We start from the raw sequence: 17,500 nt of genomic DNA on the forward strand, positions 1-17,500 counted from the left end.
ATGGATGGATGGATAGATGAATAGATAGATGGATGGATGGATATGTACTTTATTTATCCCCAGGGTGAAATTTGTATGTTTCAGCAGCAAGACACACCAAGAAGCAAAGTAGCAGAGAAACCAAAATATTAAGTATTAAAAAATGCACAACATATACAATAGAATAACAGTGTAGGACAAATTAAAATATCAGAATATAGAATATGCACAGTATATACAATGAAATAGAATAGTGTTGAATGATCTGACGAGGTGAAGAACAGTCGTGCAAAAATCAACCCCAGCAACCAGCAGTGAGCAGTGAGTAGTGATGTGGAGGACGATGATCTGGCCCGAGGTGTTTCATTATAAAGTCTGATGGCAGAGGACAGGAATGTTCTCCTGAATCTGTCCTTGTGACAGCGGAGCTGCATCAGTCTGTTGGACAAAGTGCTCCTCTGTCCCTGCAGGAGGTGGTGGAGAGGGTGGTCCTGGTTATCCAGTATTGATCATGATTTATCACAGACAGACGCTGTAAAATCCAGAGACAGAGACACAGAGAGACACAGAGAGACAGAGGGAGAGACAGAGAGAGAGGGAGGCAGAGGGAGATAGAGGGAGACAGAGGGAGACAGAGAGAGACAGAGAGAGACACAGGGAGACACAGAGAGACAGAGGGAGACAGAGGGAGACACAGAGGGAGACAGAGGGAGACAGACAGAGAGAGACAGAGGGAGACGTCTTTAATACTGCTGCACGACGCTGTTCCTTTTATTTCAGGCGTTGGTGTCATCATGGTGTTCTCTCTCTGTTTCTTTCTGTCTGTATTGGTTTCTCTTCCTTCTCTCTTTTTGTTCAACCTTGATTTGGACTTTCTTCACCTCCAGCTCATCACTTCTCAAATCCCGTGATGCTGACTGAGTCAAACTACTCTGCTCCCTTTGGGGGGAAAGAGAAGGAGCAACATGCTCCGATAACGGACCGCGTATCTCTGCTGAGAGGAAGCCGGCGATGTGTCTCCTGACAGTTACGTTCCCATCCAGTCACGTGACATCGCTAATGGCTTTTCTTTTGATTGTGTTGTCATTTTAAGTCAAACTATGATGTTTATAACTGAACATAACCAAGTACTTTTGTAGTTGTCTTTGTTTTGTTTCAGTTTAAGAAAGTGTTTCAAACTGGGACCGTTATCTTGGAGAAAAAACATTTCACCCTCAAAATGTAATTGAAAACAGTTTAGTCGTTATTTTATAGGAGAAACAATTGACTGACGTCAGAAGCCTCAAATTAACCGGTTTGATTGTCGCCATCTTCTTTTTATGGAACCAGTGAACAGGAAGTGATCATATCTGGACTGAGGAGGAGACGTAGAGACGCCGTATACGTCTCTGGTAGAGACCTGTCAATCACTGTGTAGCCCCGCCCTAAAGCATCCCCTGCTTCATGGGCTGTTTCAGCGATTCTCAACTGGTGGGTCGCGAGCCACAAAGATGGTTTGTGGAGCAGAAAGCCGTAGAGAAGCTCCTCATCATGATCAAACTCTTCCATTATTGTTTACTCCAGCCTTTGAATCGGGTAATATGGATCTATAGAATCGATCTATTGGGTCCAAGTCACAAAGAAGTGTCACGATGGCCTGGCGTGCAGTAGTAGAGACCATAGTATTTCAGAAGCATTGGTTCACCATGGCGCTGTCCGTGGTGCTGAAGTGTCAGACAGATTTGTAATTGCGTGCCGGCCTTCTGTCAGTTTCATCTCCTCTGAACTATTCAGCTAAACACAGAACAGTTCATGATTCTAGTCGCTGGTGAATAAGACCAGCCGGCTCCTCCTGTAGAATCCCCTTCTGCCTGGAGGATAATGAATCTCCCATTTAACAGTTTCTGTAAGAAAGAGAAGCATCCAGGTTGAATGTGTTCTCTCTCAGCAGCGCTGATTGTCTCTTCCATCGGTTAAATGAGCTGCAGCTAAACGACGTTCACTCTGTGAGTAAGCGGATGAAAGTGTGAAGTGAAACCTTTTGAATCTTGTCTGGAGGATTTAAAAGCTGCTGTCTGTTCTCCGCCAAATAAAATAAAATGTAACGCTGTAACCGAGCTCCACAGAGCTCCCACAGTCACCACAGATGAGATTCTTTCACTTTGTCTTCTGTTGTATGTGACAGTGACGAGTCTGATCTGGAGACGGTCCAGCTGATTATCAGGACGTCTAGAAGATGGAGAAAGACATTAGTGATGAATCTAGTTCGTACGTTGGCTGCAGGTTATTTGAAACAATAGATTCAGTCAAAGTGTTTTCGGTCTTCAGGTCGTGACCTTTGGCTGCTGGATAATAGAGGCTCACATATCTCATGAGTCTCTGAGTCTCCTCATCACTTCAGCTGCTCATAGATCACCAACACTTTATTCGGCTTGATGATTTGTGTCTGACAATAAACACAGTGCTATAGTATGAGACAAGATTTAAGAATAACAAATACAAACATGTACAATAAAATATGAGAAACAAACTAGTCTAAAAATAAGTCTTTACTTCTAGTTTCTTTCCTCTATGTCTCCGTTTCCTCTTTCTATTTCTTTCTTTTCTATGTATTCATATTTCTCCTCCTCTATCTGTCTCTGTCGTAATAATAATAATAATACATTTTATTTGTAAACGATGTTTCTGGACCAGAATCTCTCGCAGCTCGTCTCTGCCTCTCTGCGTTTATTCACCAGAGGATAACATTGTTCGTGGAGGACAGCAGGCATTTTTTGGCCGACGGCCATCTCACTTTTGTTTCCCTCATTTTTTATTTTGTTGTATTTTTTGGAGCCTGGCACCACCAGAGTCCTCGGGCTGCCTCCAACTGGGCCTAATTGGATGTATTAGCGCTGAGTGCTAGCAGGAGTTGTCTGTGTTTCCCCATTCATCACCAGCAGACTCCCTTAAATGGCCGACTCGGCCCAGCGCAGCGGGAGAAAACAGCCCCAGGGATGAGCTCCGTCTCCTGGGGAGAGGACGAGGACTGAGAGCCTGTCAGCGGTGGGTCTCCAGAGAGACAAAAAAACAAAAAAGGCCTTTGCTGGTGTGGAGAGACGGAGCGAGGCGGTCGTGTGCAGTCCTGTGTTAAACCGAGCCTGCAGACAGACTGATGCTAATGCGTTCCCAGAGTGACAGCACTACAGCTAATAATGGCCGGTTTAAAATCCATAATTTATCACTCCTGGTGATCATATTTGCAATTACACCCCCCGACGGCCGGCCATTAGAGGACGAGGTGAACTGTTGTTTTTATGTCTAGTTGTTTAAGGGCCTGTAATAAAAAGGAGACACTGTGTTTCTTTTTTTATGACGTCCACAAACGATTTAAAACGCCAATTAAACCCCCCGCAGAGAGAACCCAGGCAGATTTATCTCACCGATGCCACTCGAGCAGACGTGTAGAGGCGAAGCCGTCAGGACAGGAAGTCACTGAGAAGTCGCTCGGCTGGTGTTTTATGCAACGGCAGACAACGTCGGACTGGGAGCTAAACGCCCACTTCTTCCTCTCCAATAGCAGATCCTCTTCTGTTAATGGCTTCTGGTGAAGGAAGCTACTGGAGAGGAAATACTGACACTGCAAAGCTGGAAGTAAATCAGGAGGGAACAGGACGGATGCTACACTGGTTTCACCGTTAGTATTAAAACACCTTTCTTTGTTTGCTTTGTTTTCCAAGATTTTCCCTCTGCTGCTATTTTTCCTTTGTGCATTGCATTGTGGGATAGCAGTGTCCTTTATAGATCAGTCGTCAACCTCCGGGTCTGCAGAGTGAAGCCAAAGCTTCACGTGTTAAAGCTGCATTCTCTCTAGTGTCCACCAGGGGGCGACTCCTCTGGTTGTATAGAAGTCTATAGAAAATGACTCTACTTCTCTCTTGATTTATTACCTCAGTAAACATTGTAAACATGAGTTTATGTCTCAATCTCTAGTTTCAAGTCTTCTTCAACACAGCATGATGTTCATTTAGTACATTATGGTCCATTTAGAGTCACACAGACCATAAAGCAGGGGATGCTTTAGGGCGGGGCTACAGTGATTGACAGGTCTCTACCAGAGACGTGCACGGCATCTGTACATCACTCCTCCTCAGTCCAGATATGGTCACTTCCTGTTTACTGGTTGCAAAAAAAACAAGATGGCGAAGGCCAAAATGCCAAACTTGAGGCATCAAAATGTCGACAAACCAACAAGAGACGTCACATCGACTTCTTATAAACAGTCTGTGATATGAATCAGCACAGACTGGCTGAAATAAGTGATGGATGTATGGATGAATCCAGATGGATGTAGATATATTTATATAGATATATATTTGTAAGGACACTGATGCAGAGCGACTGTTATCATTTCTTGTGTTTTAGGAGCCTGTAGCTGTGTGAATATTTTACCACCATCCTCACCTGCCAAGTGATTTCATTTCTCAGTATTTCTCTCCAGCTGATTTCATTTTCTTCTGGTCTAAAGAGCTCTTTTTTTCGTGATTCGATCAGCTCTTTTTTCTGCACACCGGGTGAATCCTGCTGTAACTGAGTCTCTCTGAGGTCGGGAGTCTTTACTCAGAGCTAATTAGGCCCCACCTCCCACATTAATACCATGTTATTCATTCCATCCTTAAATACGAACACATACATCGTTCTGCTTAGCTGATCACGGTCATGGTGTGTGTGTGTGTGTGTGTGTGTGTGTGTGTTGGTAATCAGGAAGCCAAATGAGGCTCCTTCAGCCATGGTTACCGTGCCAACCAGCCATCACTAATACAATGTAGTCGCCCTTGAGCCAAAATGGCTCAAGGGCGATGTTAACCATCAGAGTGTAAATAAAGTTTAATGTTAACCATCAGAGTGTAAATAAAGTTTATCGTTAACCATCAGAGTGTAAATAAAGTTTAACGTTAACCATCAGAGTGTAAATAAAGTTTAACGTTAACCATCACAGTGTAAATAAAGTTTAACGTTAACCATCACAGTGTAAATAAAGTTTAACGTTAACCATCAGAGTGTACATAAAGTTTAACGTTAACCATCAGAGTGTACATAAAGTTTAACGTTAACCATCAGAGTGTAAATAAAGTTTAACGTTAACCATCACAGTGTAAATAAAGTTTAACGTTAACCATCACAGTGTAAATAAAGTTTAACGTTAACCATCAGAGTGTAAATAAAGTTTAACGTTAACCATCACAGTGTAAATAAAGTTTAATGTTAACCATCAGAGTGTAAATAAAGTTTAACGTTAACCATCACAGTGTAAATAAAGTTTAATGTTAACCATCAGAGTGTACATAAAGTTTAACGTTAACCATCAGAGTGTAAATAAAGTTTAACGTTAACCATCACAGTGTAAATAAAGTTTAATGTTAACCATCAGAGTGTACATAAAGTTTAACGTTAACCATCACAGTGTAAATAAAGTTTATCGTTAACCATCAGAGTGTAAATAAAGTTTATCGTTAACCATCACAGTGTAAATAAAGTTTAACGTTAACCATCAGAGTGTACATAAAGTTTAACGTTAACCATCACAGTGTAAATAAAGTTTAACGTTAACCATCAGAGTGTACATAAAGTTTAACGTTAACCATCAGAGTGTAAATAAAGTTTAACGTTAACCATCAGAGTGTAAATAAAGTTTATCGTTAACCATCAGAGTGTAAATAAAGTTTAACGTTAACCATCAGAGTGTAAATAAAGTTGTACTGACTCCACACACACCACCACACCACCACACCACAACACACCACCACAACAACACAACACCACAACAACAACAACACCACAACACAACAACACAACAACAACACAACAACACAAAAACAACAACACCACAACAACACCACAACAACAACAACACAACAACAACACCACAACAACACAACAACAACAACAACAACAACAACAACACAACAACAGGAGTGCCTCATCTCAGCTGAACAGAGAGCAGTTGTTCGGTCGGCGTTCCACATCAGCTGTGCTGGCTTAGCGTCGTCATTACCGGCTTCATTTACATTTCACTGTTTTCATTTCATTTTAATTGTGCATTTCTATTTATTTAAAAATAATAAGGCAATAACTTGAGACAGTAGAATATGAATATAGTCACGGATCAAAACGCTCTGAAGTCAGTAAACCATCACAAATACTGAATGTTATACTTGTACTTTGTTATGGTCACTTATCGTGTTTTTGTTCTTCATAAAAACACAACATTGAAATGATAGAAATAAAAGATTGTATTTAACGTTGTCCTTGTTGTTTTTAATGATGTATAGTAGTGTGTTTAGAGTTCGCGTTAGATAAACAGCTCATAATTCATCTCTAATATCTGTTTTATATTAACGTGAAAATGTCTCAGTAAAACTTTATTTACACTGTGATGGTCAACGTTGAACTCATTAATCTGAGGTTCACGTGTCTGAACAGGTTCTCTACAGATCGATGATCCACAACGTTTCCTTTTCAAAGTGTTTTCACAAAGAACATTGTGACGTTAACCTCCAGACGTTATTCTGATGTGGAGTCAAATCTTTGGTGTATTTGAGTGTTGAATTCTTCAAACTGATGAGAAGTTAAACAAGTTTTTAATCAACTTTATTTTGCTTCTCTCCCCCCTCCCTCCTCCTTTCTCTTCTTTCCTCCCCCTTCTCCCCCCTTCCTCTCTCTCCTCCCTCCTCTCCCCTCCGTCTCCTCCTCCCTCCTCTCTCCTCTTCCTCCCTCCTCCTGCCCCCCTCCTCTCTCCTCCCTCCTCTCTCCTCTGTCTCCTCCTCCCTCCTCTCTCTCCTCCCTCCTCTCTCTCCTCTCTCCTCTCTCTCCTCCCTCCTCTCTCTCTTCTCTCCTCCCTCCTCTCCCCTCCGTCTCCTCCTCCCTCCTCTCTCCTCTTCCTCCCTCCTCCTGCCCCCCTCCTCTCTCCTCTCTCTCCTCTTCCTCCCTCCTCCTGCCCCCCTCCTCCCTCCTCCTGCCCCCCTCCTCTCTCCTCCTCCCTCCTCTCTCCTCCCCCCTCCTCTCTCCTCCTCTCTCTCCTCTCTCTCCTCTCTCTCCTCTCTCCTCCCTCCTCTCTCTCTTCTCTCCTCCCTCCTCTCCCCTCCGTCTCCTCCTCCCTCCTCTCTCCTCTTCCTCCCTCCTCCTGCCCCCCTCCTCTCTCCTCTCTCTCCTCTTCCTCCCTCCTCCTGCCCCCCTCCTCTCTCCTCCTCCCTCCTCTCTCCTCCTCCCTCCTCTCTCCTCCTCTCTCCTCTCTCCTCCTCTCTCTCCTCCTCTCTCCTCTCTCTCTCCTATCTCCTCTCTCCTCCTCTCTCCTCCTCTCCTCCCCCCTCCTCTCTCCTCCTCCCTCCTCTCTCCTCCTCCCTCCTCTCTCCTCCCCCCTCCTCTCTCCTCCTCCCTCCTCTCTCCTCCCCCCTCCTCCCCCCTCCTCTCTCTCCTCTCTCCTCCCCCTACAGACTGTGTCTGGAGGCGAGGGACCCGTACTGTGGGTGGGACTTCAGGCAGCGTCGCTGCACCTCATTGGAGGAGAGCTCCAACATGAGCCAGTGGAAGCAGAACATCACCGTGTGTCCGGTAACTAAACACCTGATGATGTCATCAGTCACATGACACAGTGGTCGGCATCACCCGTTATCCACGACTCCTCTGGTTGTATAGAAGTGTATAGAAAATGACTCTACTTCTCTCTTGATTTATTCCCTCAGTAAACATTGTAAACATGAGTTTATGTCTCAATCTCTAGTTTCAAGTCTTCTTCAATACAGCATGATGTTCATTTAGTACATTATGGTCCATTTAGAGTCACACAGACCATAAAGCAGGGGATGCTTTAGGGCGGGGCTACACACTGATTGACAGGTGGCTACCAGAGACGTGTACTGCGTCTCTACGTCACTCCTCCTCAGTCCAGATATGGTCACTTTTTTAAAGAAAAACAAGATGGCGACGACGAAATCTTTGAACTCGAGAATTCAAAACATCCACAAACCAGTGGGTGACGTCATGACGACTACGTCTTATGAACTGTTTATGATTTAAATTACAATGATCTGACAGAATAAACACTCTTTTCTGTTTTCCAGCTGCGGAACCAAACCACCAATGGTGGCTTCGGACCCTGGGCGCCATGGCAGCCGTGCAACAACGACGACGGAGCGGAGGGCGTGAGCTCGTGCTCGTGTCGCTCCAGGTCATGTGACAGCCCGCCCCCCCGCTGTGGAGGCCGGAACTGTGAGGGCCCCACCATCGAAGTCTCCAACTGCTCCAGGTAGGAATCGTCCACGTTATGTTCATTCTGAGGCATATTTAATACAGTGAAGGTTTGAACTACCGAGGACCACTCATCCTATCTCAGAAAATTAAGAAATAATCATATAATGATTACGATATAACTGCTAATGTGGACAGATGTTTTCTAACAAAATGTACAAACATGTACAAACAAAGAGGGAAGAGGTGTTGTTATTGATTGTGATATGTGTTGTCAGAGAAGCACGAGAACGAAGCAAATGAAATCCTGCTCTGAACTCTTTCTGAACGGCGGATGATTACAGAGTAACAGATCGTGAAGTGATTTAAAGGACTCGGCAGCCTCGGGCAGAATTCTGATATTTGTAAAGAAGTGAAACCCAATAGTTTCCTTCAGATGCTCAGGACGCCGTCGGGTCACAAGCTGCTTTGAGCTGCGCTTTTCTCTCATGAAATGAAACCATCACATCTTAATTATACAGTTTAACCTGTATTCATTGCCAGCTCTGGTTTTAATTTAGTTTAATTGTATTCTAATTATTTTAATTGATTTCATTGTGTTCTCTCTTTTGCCCTGATTCATGTCTCTGCTTTATGTAGAGCTCCTCTTTGTGTTGTAACCCTCTGAACCCAAACATGTCAATAGTTTCATATTTGTAACATGTGGAGCCTCCATGTTTTTTCCAACATCGGAAACACTCGTGGAAACATGTTGAATAAATATATAGATCATTGTTTTCCATTCTTTCTACAGTAAATTATCAATGAAATTCCACTTTCTCTTTTAATGATTTATGTCGTTCTAACTGTGTTATTCTTTATCTGTATGAGCTTCAAATGTATATATAATAATGAGATCGATCATAAAGACATAGATTGAGGTTATAATGTAGCGTGGCTCAGTGAGATGGAGCCCATAAAGCACAAGAGACCGCTAACATCTCTGCGTCCTGACTGACTTTGAAGCTTCCACCTCGAGGGCTCAACTCACAGGACAGAACACGAGAAACATCACCGACCTGAGGACTCTCATTAGAACATCCAGGTTCTCTATGACACCTGATCATCGCCTCCGTCTGCAGACGGAACCGTCCAATCAGAGCTCACAGAGAGCAGAGCTCAGACGCACAGCTCGGCCACGTCATCCTGGAGGATCGCCGGCGAAGATTCAATCCGTGGTTTCTAAAATTGAATTGTGCTTTTGCAGAAAGTGGCAATTAAATCATGAGAAGTGCGACCCAGGAACAGAGCACTCAAACAGATTGAGTGTGTGTGTGTGTGTGTGTGTGCGTGTGTGTGCGTGTGTGTGTGTGTGTGTGCGTGTGTGTGTGTGTGCATATGCGTGTTTCTAGTGATGATTCGAATAATCTAAAAGGTTCTTCATGCGGTTCTCTTTTCCTTTGTCTCCGTTGCCATAGAAACGGAGGCTGGACGCCGTGGTCGTCATGGGGACAGTGCAGCACTTCCTGCGGTACCGGCTTCGAGCTTCGTCAGCGTTCCTGTAACAACCCGTCGCCTCGACACGGAGGACGGGTGTGTGTGGGGCCGAGCCGGGACGAGAGGTGAAGTATACAGATAACATTTATTATTCAAACTAGCGGTCAAAACACAACAAGTCTCAAGTAGGTCGAGTCTTTAGTCTCAAGTAGGTCGAGTCTTTAGTCTCAAGTAGGTCAAGTCTTTAGTCTCAAGTAGGTCGAGTCTTTAGTCTCAAGTAGGTCGAGTCTTTAGTCTCAAGTAGGTCGAGTCTTTAGTCTCAAGTAGGTCGAGTCTTTAGTCTCAAGTAGGTCGAGTCTTTAGTCTCAAGTGGATCGAGTCTTTAGTCTCAAGTAGGTCGAGTCTTTAGTCTCAAGTAGGTCGAGTCTTTAGTCTCAAATAGGTCGAGTCTTTAGTCTCAAGTAGGTCGAGTCTTTAGTCTCAAGTAGGTCGAGTCTTTAGTCTCAAGTAGGTCGAGTCTTTAGTCTCAAATAGGTCGAGTCTTTAGTCTCAAGTAGGTCGAGTCTTTAGTCTCAAATAGGTCGAGTCTTTAGTCTCAAGTAGGTCGAGTCTTTAGTCTCAAGTAGGTCGAGTCTTTACTCTCAAGTAGATCGAGTCTTTAGTCTCAAGTAGATCGAGTCTTTAGTCTCAAGTAGGTCGAGTCTTTAGTCTCAAGTAGGTCGAGTCTTTAGTCTCAAGTAGGTCGAGTCTTTAGTCTCAAGTAGGTCGAGTCTTTAGTCTCAAGTAGGTCGAGTCTTTAGTCTCAAGTAGGTCGAGTCTTTAGTCTCAAGTAGGTCGAGTCTTTAGTCTCAAGTAGGTCGAGTCTTTAGTCTCAAGTAGATCGAGTCTTTAGTCTCAAGTAGGTCGAGTCTTTAGTCTCAAGTAGGTCGAGTCTTTAGTCTCAAGTAGGTCGAGTCTTTAGTCTGAAGTAGATCGAGTCTTTAGTCTCAAGTAGGTCGAGTCTTTAGTCTCAAGTAGGTCGAGTCTTTAGTCTCAAGTAGATCGAGTCTTTAGTCTCAAGTAGGTCAAGTCTTTAGTCTCAAGTAGGTCGAGTCTTTAGTCTCAAGTAGATCGAGTCTTTAGTCTCAAGTAGGTCGAGTCTTTAGTCTCAAGTAGGTCGAGTCTTTAGTCTCAAGTAGGTCGAGTCTTTAGTCTGAAGTAGGTCGAGTCTTTAGTCTGAAGTAGATCGAGTCTTTAGTCTCAAGTAGGTCGAGTCTTTAGTCTGAAGTAGGTCGAGTCTTTAGTCTCAAGTGGGTCGAGTCTTTAGTCTCAAATAGGTCGAGTCTTTAGTCTCAAATAGGTCGAGTCTTTAGTCTCAAGTAGGTCGAGTCTTTAGTCTCAAGTAGGTCGAGTCTTTAGTCTCAAGTAGGTCGAGTCTTTAGTCTGAAGTAGATCGAGTCTTTAGTCTCAAGTAGGTCGAGTCTTTAGTCTCAAGTAGGTCGAGTCTTTAGTCTCAAGTAGATCGAGTCTTTAGTCTCAAGTAGATCGAGTCTTTAGTTTCAAGTAGGTCGAGTCTTTAGTCTGAAGTAGATCGAGTCTTTAGTCTCAAGTAGATCGAGTCTTTAGTTTCAAGTAGGTCGAGTCTTTAGTCTGAAGTAGATCGAGTCTTTAGTCTGAAGTAGATCGAGTCTTTAGTCTCAAATAGATCGAGTCTTTAGTCTGAAGTAGATCGAGTCTTTAGTCTCAAATAGATCGAGTCTTTAGTCTGAAGTAGATCGAGTCTTTAGTCTCAAGTAGATCGAGTCCAAGTCACCGTTTCAGACCTAAACATCTCCTAAAAATGACATTCTCAAGTGACAAAAACGATGTTTTTGATTTTTATTGATTTTCAAGCTATGCATTAAAAATCAAGTTACAATGAATACACACGCACATATACATACAAAAAATTGTAAATAAATGAATATATATAGATATAGATAATAAAATAATATACATATAAAAAGAAATAATAAATATATACAAATAAATATAAAACCCAACTCTCTCGCTCTCTTCAGGTTCTGCAACGAGGGCGTCTCCTGTCCCCAGCCGGTCTTCTGGTCCCCGTGGGTGTCCTGGACCAAGTGCAGCACAGAGTGCGGAGGCGGAGTCCACTCCAGAGTCCGGTCCTGTGAGAACGGAAACAGCTGTCCAGGATGTGCTCTGGTAGGAAACATAGGACACGTGGAGCTCACATCTCTCGGTTCAGGGACACATATTGTTGTTGCTGTGGCTTTGTGAGAAGATGTGAATCCATGCGTGTTGATCCTCTAACGAGGCTGAACTTTAATGAAGGAAGGGCAGCGTGGTTGATAAGGACGTGGTGTCAGCACGTCCACGTTTCACTCCCGTCTCTTTAAATGTCAACGAGATCTGTCACGTCAAAAACAAAATGTCACCTTTCTTCTTCTTCTTCTTCTTCTTGTTTTTAATGTGGAAAACGCAAATGTGATTGTTATCTCTGAGATGACTGACGGTCTCTGTGGAGCAGCTGGAGGTTTTAACAGATTAAGGAAAGAATCAACAGTTCATCTCTTTCATAGGAACAGGACACACTTTGAGTCAGAGATGGATTTAAAGTTAAAACATCTCAATAACTAATCACTGTGAATGGATGCTTAGTTTCCTGAAGGATGAATTCTGTTGATCCTCATGGATCTTCCTTCAACGTTTCTATTTGCACACAACCAATATGAAAATCTCCAGAACAGACTTCATGAACCTCTTTCATCGTGTGACTATCATTTAAACTGGTCCAGTATTGGAGGTTAGTTAGCTAGTGAGCAGAATAACTGGTGTCTAGAATTCCTCTAGCAGGGTTAAGTTGTAAACCTCCTCTTCCTCATTCAGGAGTACAAGGCCTGTAACCTGGAGGCGTGTCCCGAGGTGAAGAGGAACACGCCCTGGACGCCCTGGATGCCCGTCAACGTGACGCAGGGCGGCGCCCGCCAGGAGCAGAGGATGCGCTACATGTGCCGAGCTCACCTGTCCGATCCTCACGAGCTGCAGATCGGACGCAGGAAGGTGGAGACGCGCTTCTGTCCCAACGACGGAACGGCAGCCTGCGAGACGGACAGTAAGTTCAACCAGCCGATGCTGACGATAGAACATTGATGATCCACAAACTACTGGATTCATTCTAGTTTATCACCAACACTGCAGTTTACAGATGACACGTGAACACATCATGACGACGTTATAATGAACCTTCAGCCAGTACTCATGTTCACTGAGCAGAGCCTGAAGGCATCACAGTGTAACTCAGGGATTCCCAAAGTGGTGCTCGCCTCTAGGGAGTGCGCGAGAGGAAAAGTGTAATGGCGTCTGATGGTGTAATAATATTAAATATTTTTTTTTAAATGTAATTTTAATTTAAAAGTGGGATTTTTCACAAAATAAAAACATGAATTATAAAAATCCCCTTTGTAAGATTTAAAATTAAAAACGTACAATTTCAGCTGTAAATGGGCTCTGTTGCTTTTTTTGTTTTTTTTATTAAGGGGGGGGGGGGGGTGTCCCGGTCGGGATGTAGAAGGGGGTGCGCGGCCTAAAAAGGTTGGGAACCGCTGGTTCCTTCACACAGAAGCTCCTCCACCTCCTCACCGTAATTAGCAGAGTTTGAAATGTGAGGAGGAGGAGGAGGAGGAGGAGGAGGAGGAGGAGGAGTAGAATTGTTGTTTTTAAAAATGTCAGCTGGATAACAAATCACTTATCTGAGTCAGTGTTTACAGAAACACATAGAAACAGAAGAGAAGAAGAGCATGAAGACCTGTTAGCTCCCCTACATCCTGTTAGTGACGGGGTCACAGTCCAGCACACTCTCACACAGACACACACACACACACACACACATACACAAACACACACACACACACTCTCACACACAGACACACACACACTGGGTCACAGTCCACTGGTGGCTTTTTCACGCCTCCCTCTCCTGAATCGATTCCTCGTTTCCTCCTGTCAGCCTGCTGGTGATGGGGGGGGGGGGGGGGGGGGGGGCTGCTGCATCGACTCTGACAAACTGATGAAACATCGACGGCGTGACGCCTGAGAGACAGATAGAGTTTGAGACAAGGACAGACAGAGAAATATGGCTGCTGGAAAAGTCATGAACAATGTGTGACTACCACTCAAACCATCTGCATGCTTCACATCGCTGCAGGAATACTTTGAGCTCTCAATCTGACAGCGCCGCACACACACATATACATATACACATTTACATTTATATAAATCTATTTACAGTTATTTATTTAATATATATGTGTATATATATTTGTTCTTTGTGACGTCTAACCACGGTTCCTCTCTCTTGCAGCGCTCGTGGAGGAGCTCCTGAAGACGCCCGTGGTGAGGGTGGCGGGTGCCGGCTGGTCCTCGTGGGAGACCTGGTCCAGCTGCTCTCAGAGCTGCTCTAAAGGTTACCGAACCCGCCGCAGAAGCTGCTCCGGACCGGAGGGGAAGAGCGCCCTCGTGGCGTGCCGGGGGTCGCCCGTGGAGTACCAGGACTGTAACGTCCAGGCCTGTCCCGGTGAGTGAAGACACAACAAACAATGTCCATTCAGGCTCATTATTCACAACAAACACACGCACAGGAATAACGTGAGGGATTTATTGGTGTTCAGTCAGAAAATCTGCATATAATATATATCATATATAGATATGATATATAAAACACTCTGCCAGAACATAAAATAGATGCACACTGAGGTGGAGACAGAGAGGAAGGTCAATGAAACACTGCTGTTCATCATCATTAGCTTCATTAGCTAACGGTTAGCAGCAGCTTTCATCTCATCATAATCAGCTGACCACAGACTGCTGCACTGACAGGATACGCACATTAAACCAGAGGACACACACACACACATTCGATTATAATGAATTTATGATTGCTGCTGCAAAGACAATCTGTATTTAAACGTCAGCGTCCGTAGCGGTTAGCTTAGCCGCTGACACCATGTGACCTGAGGAAGCCTGGCCTTGGATTATTCCCCCCCCGCGGCCAATCAGGAAGCCGTTTGCCATGAGAGTCACGTGTATCCGGCGGTCTCACCGGAGACACAGGTGAGGGAGGACAGAAGGACGAGGCCACAGACAAAAGAGAGAATGAGCAGCAAATAGTAATTGATGATGAGATTAGAGAAGGACGGAGGCAATATAGATCACTGTGGAGATTGAAATGAATAGAGTGTGTGTGTGTGTGTGTGTGTGTGTGAGGGAGATAAAAGGCAGGCAGACATCGTGTCCGTCGGTAAGTCACAGTTTGCCTGAGTTCAATTATAAGTTTCATTATCACAACGTCTGACCTGAAAAAGTAAAGTTTGTTTTAGAAACTGTCCCTGCAGACGGTAAGAAAGAAGTGCTTATTAGTTTAAATCCCTCGTGTTAATTGAGTCCAAAGTGAATGATATCAAAGTCACTCTCACGTCATCGTTAGCAAACTGCAAAGTCATCAGATTTGAAGTTGTTGTTAAATCTTAAACCCTTAAAAACTCATGTTGGTGTCAGTAAAATGAATTGGCACTAAATAATAGTTATTCTATTGTTCATATATGTTTGTATTCTATTGTTTGTCTCTCCTTCATGATGAATAACGTCTCGTCTCTTCCCAGTAAAGGGGGCGTGGTCCTGCTGGTCGTCCTGGTCCCAGTGCTCGGTGGGATGCGGCGGCGGTCACTACCAGCGCTCTCGCTCCTGCAGCAGCCCGCCGCCCTCCAGCGGAGGAGACATCTGCCTCGGTCTGCACACTGAGGAGGCTCTGTGTAACACACACACCTGTGACGGTGAGCTCACACACACACACACACAAGTTTAACACAGAGGGAGTCATTGATAAACATTAGGAGGTGAAGTGGAAAGCGTCGTCCTGCTCGAGGTCGTCCGCTGAACACGTTCAAACAGAAAGACACGTTGCTGTTGAATTATTAATATTCTCAATGCTGTTCGCAGCACTAATGTCATTTGTTTTACCTCGAGCAGAGACAAATGTCGCAGCTATATTTCTTAAAACCTGGATAAATATAAAATAAAACTTTAAATTACCACCGTAGTTCAGTCAAATATGTTTTAAAGGTGCAGTTCAGCAAACGACTGAAAAGTTTCTGACGGTAAAGTTATATTAAATGACTAGCTCGGAGGTTAGCCTTCCTCTCACATATGATGATGAGATGCGAGATGTATAACAACGTCCTCTGTGTCTCCCCATCTATTACCATTCTGCTCTCACAAGGACACTGAAATATTCATGAGAGATGTGTCTGCTAATCCACCCGGAGAGAAGAAAGAGACGGATTCTAGAGTTTCACATGAAAACAGACGCAGCCAGATTTCTCTTCAGTCATTTAGCTGGAAAACCAAAATGGCCCGGACAAATCCTCGCTGTCTGGAGGTGTTTGTGTTTCACAGTATGTGTTGAGTCATGGATGGTTTACTGAACCATCCTACAGGGTAGGGTCCTATAAAACAACTACAAAGAGACACAGAATGACCTCAAAGAGACATAAAAACACTACAAAGAGACACAGAATAACTACAAGCAACACAAAACAAGTACAAAGAGACACAAAATGACTTCAGAGAGACATAACACAGCTACAATGACACATAAAAGAGACACAAATTGACATCAAAGATGAACGACTTCGAAGAGACTTGAAATGACCACAAAGAGACACAAAACATCTCCAAAGGTCGTCAGTGATCCAAAAGAGATACAAAAACAACCACAGTCAAAACGTAATTTTAAAAACTAGAATAAAGACAATAACAAAGAGATGCACGACGACAACAAAAAGAAGCGAAAGAACTGTGAAGACGTTTCTTTGTCTCTCTCCTCTGAAGGAGAGGTGGTGGACAGTATGAGGTCATGTCCCTCGTCTCATAATCTGCCTCACACGGTGGTTTCATCTGAACCGTCCTTTTCCCCTCAGCTGCTTTTCATCTTCATCAGCCGGACCGTCGTTCACACGCAGAGTAGCGCTAACACACTCTGCTAACATACTCCGCTAACACTCTCTGCTCACACACTCCGCTAACACTCTCCGCTAACACTCTCCGCTAACACACTCTGCTAACACTCCCTGCTAACACACTCCGCTAACACACTCCGCTAACACACTCCGCTAACACACTCCGCTAACACTCTCCGCTAACACTCTCCGCTAACACACTCTGCTAACACTCCCTGCTAACACACTCCGCTAACACACTCCGCTAACACACTCCGCTAACACACTCCGCTAACACTCTCCGCTAACACACTCCGCTAACACTCCCTGCTAACACACTCCGCTAACACACTCCGCTAACACACTCCGCTAACACACTCCGCTAACACACTCTGCTAACACTCCCTGCTAACACACTCCGCTAACACACTCCGCTAACACACTCTGCTAACACTCCCTGCTAACACACTCCGCTAACACACTCCGCTAACACTCTCTGCTACTGACACAGAAAGAGAAAAAACCTCTTCCCGCCCTTTTGTCTCCCCCGGCCCGAGATGCTATCCCCCTCCTCTATCTGGTTTGTGTTTGACGCGGACCGACCCGTCCCCCATCGACGGTCTGCTAACCACCTCTCCTCCACCCGTTCGGTTATTGACGGCCGTCTATCGGGGTCATCTCGCTGCTCCGATGGGTAATTGGAGGCGAGGCGTCCGTCAGTCACGGGGATATTTGATGCTGCTGTCGCAGGTCATTTGATTAACGTCTCCAGCAGTAATGGAGGACAGCGGGACGGACGGTGGAGACGGAATACTAACGAGGAGCCTCAGGTCTGACTCAACAGTACGATCACGCAGGTCGCT

General features: G+C 44.5%; 1 protein-coding gene across 2 annotated transcripts in view; it reads left to right on the forward strand.

Moving 5' to 3' along the window:
• sema5ba (sema domain, seven thrombospondin repeats (type 1 and type 1-like), transmembrane domain (TM) and short cytoplasmic domain, (semaphorin) 5Ba) overlaps positions 1-17,500 on the forward strand; it is a 127,518-nt gene that overhangs the window by 94,751 nt on the left and 15,267 nt on the right. For both annotated transcript variants that reach the window (XM_079277439.1, XM_079277440.1), the window contains exons 12-18: positions 7,431-7,548; positions 8,058-8,242; positions 9,642-9,785; positions 11,700-11,847; positions 12,532-12,757; positions 14,006-14,218; positions 15,303-15,473. In XM_079277439.1, the coding sequence (XP_079133565.1) occupies positions 7,431-7,548; positions 8,058-8,242; positions 9,642-9,785; positions 11,700-11,847; positions 12,532-12,757; positions 14,006-14,218; positions 15,303-15,473 (1,205 nt within the window). The remainder of the gene's footprint in view (positions 1-7,430; positions 7,549-8,057; positions 8,243-9,641; positions 9,786-11,699; positions 11,848-12,531; positions 12,758-14,005; positions 14,219-15,302; positions 15,474-17,500) is intronic.

Source organism: Melanostigma gelatinosum (genome assembly GCF_949748355.1).
Source record: "Melanostigma gelatinosum genome assembly, chromosome: 10".
Classification (NCBI taxonomy): Eukaryota; Metazoa; Chordata; class Actinopteri; order Perciformes; family Zoarcidae; genus Melanostigma; species Melanostigma gelatinosum.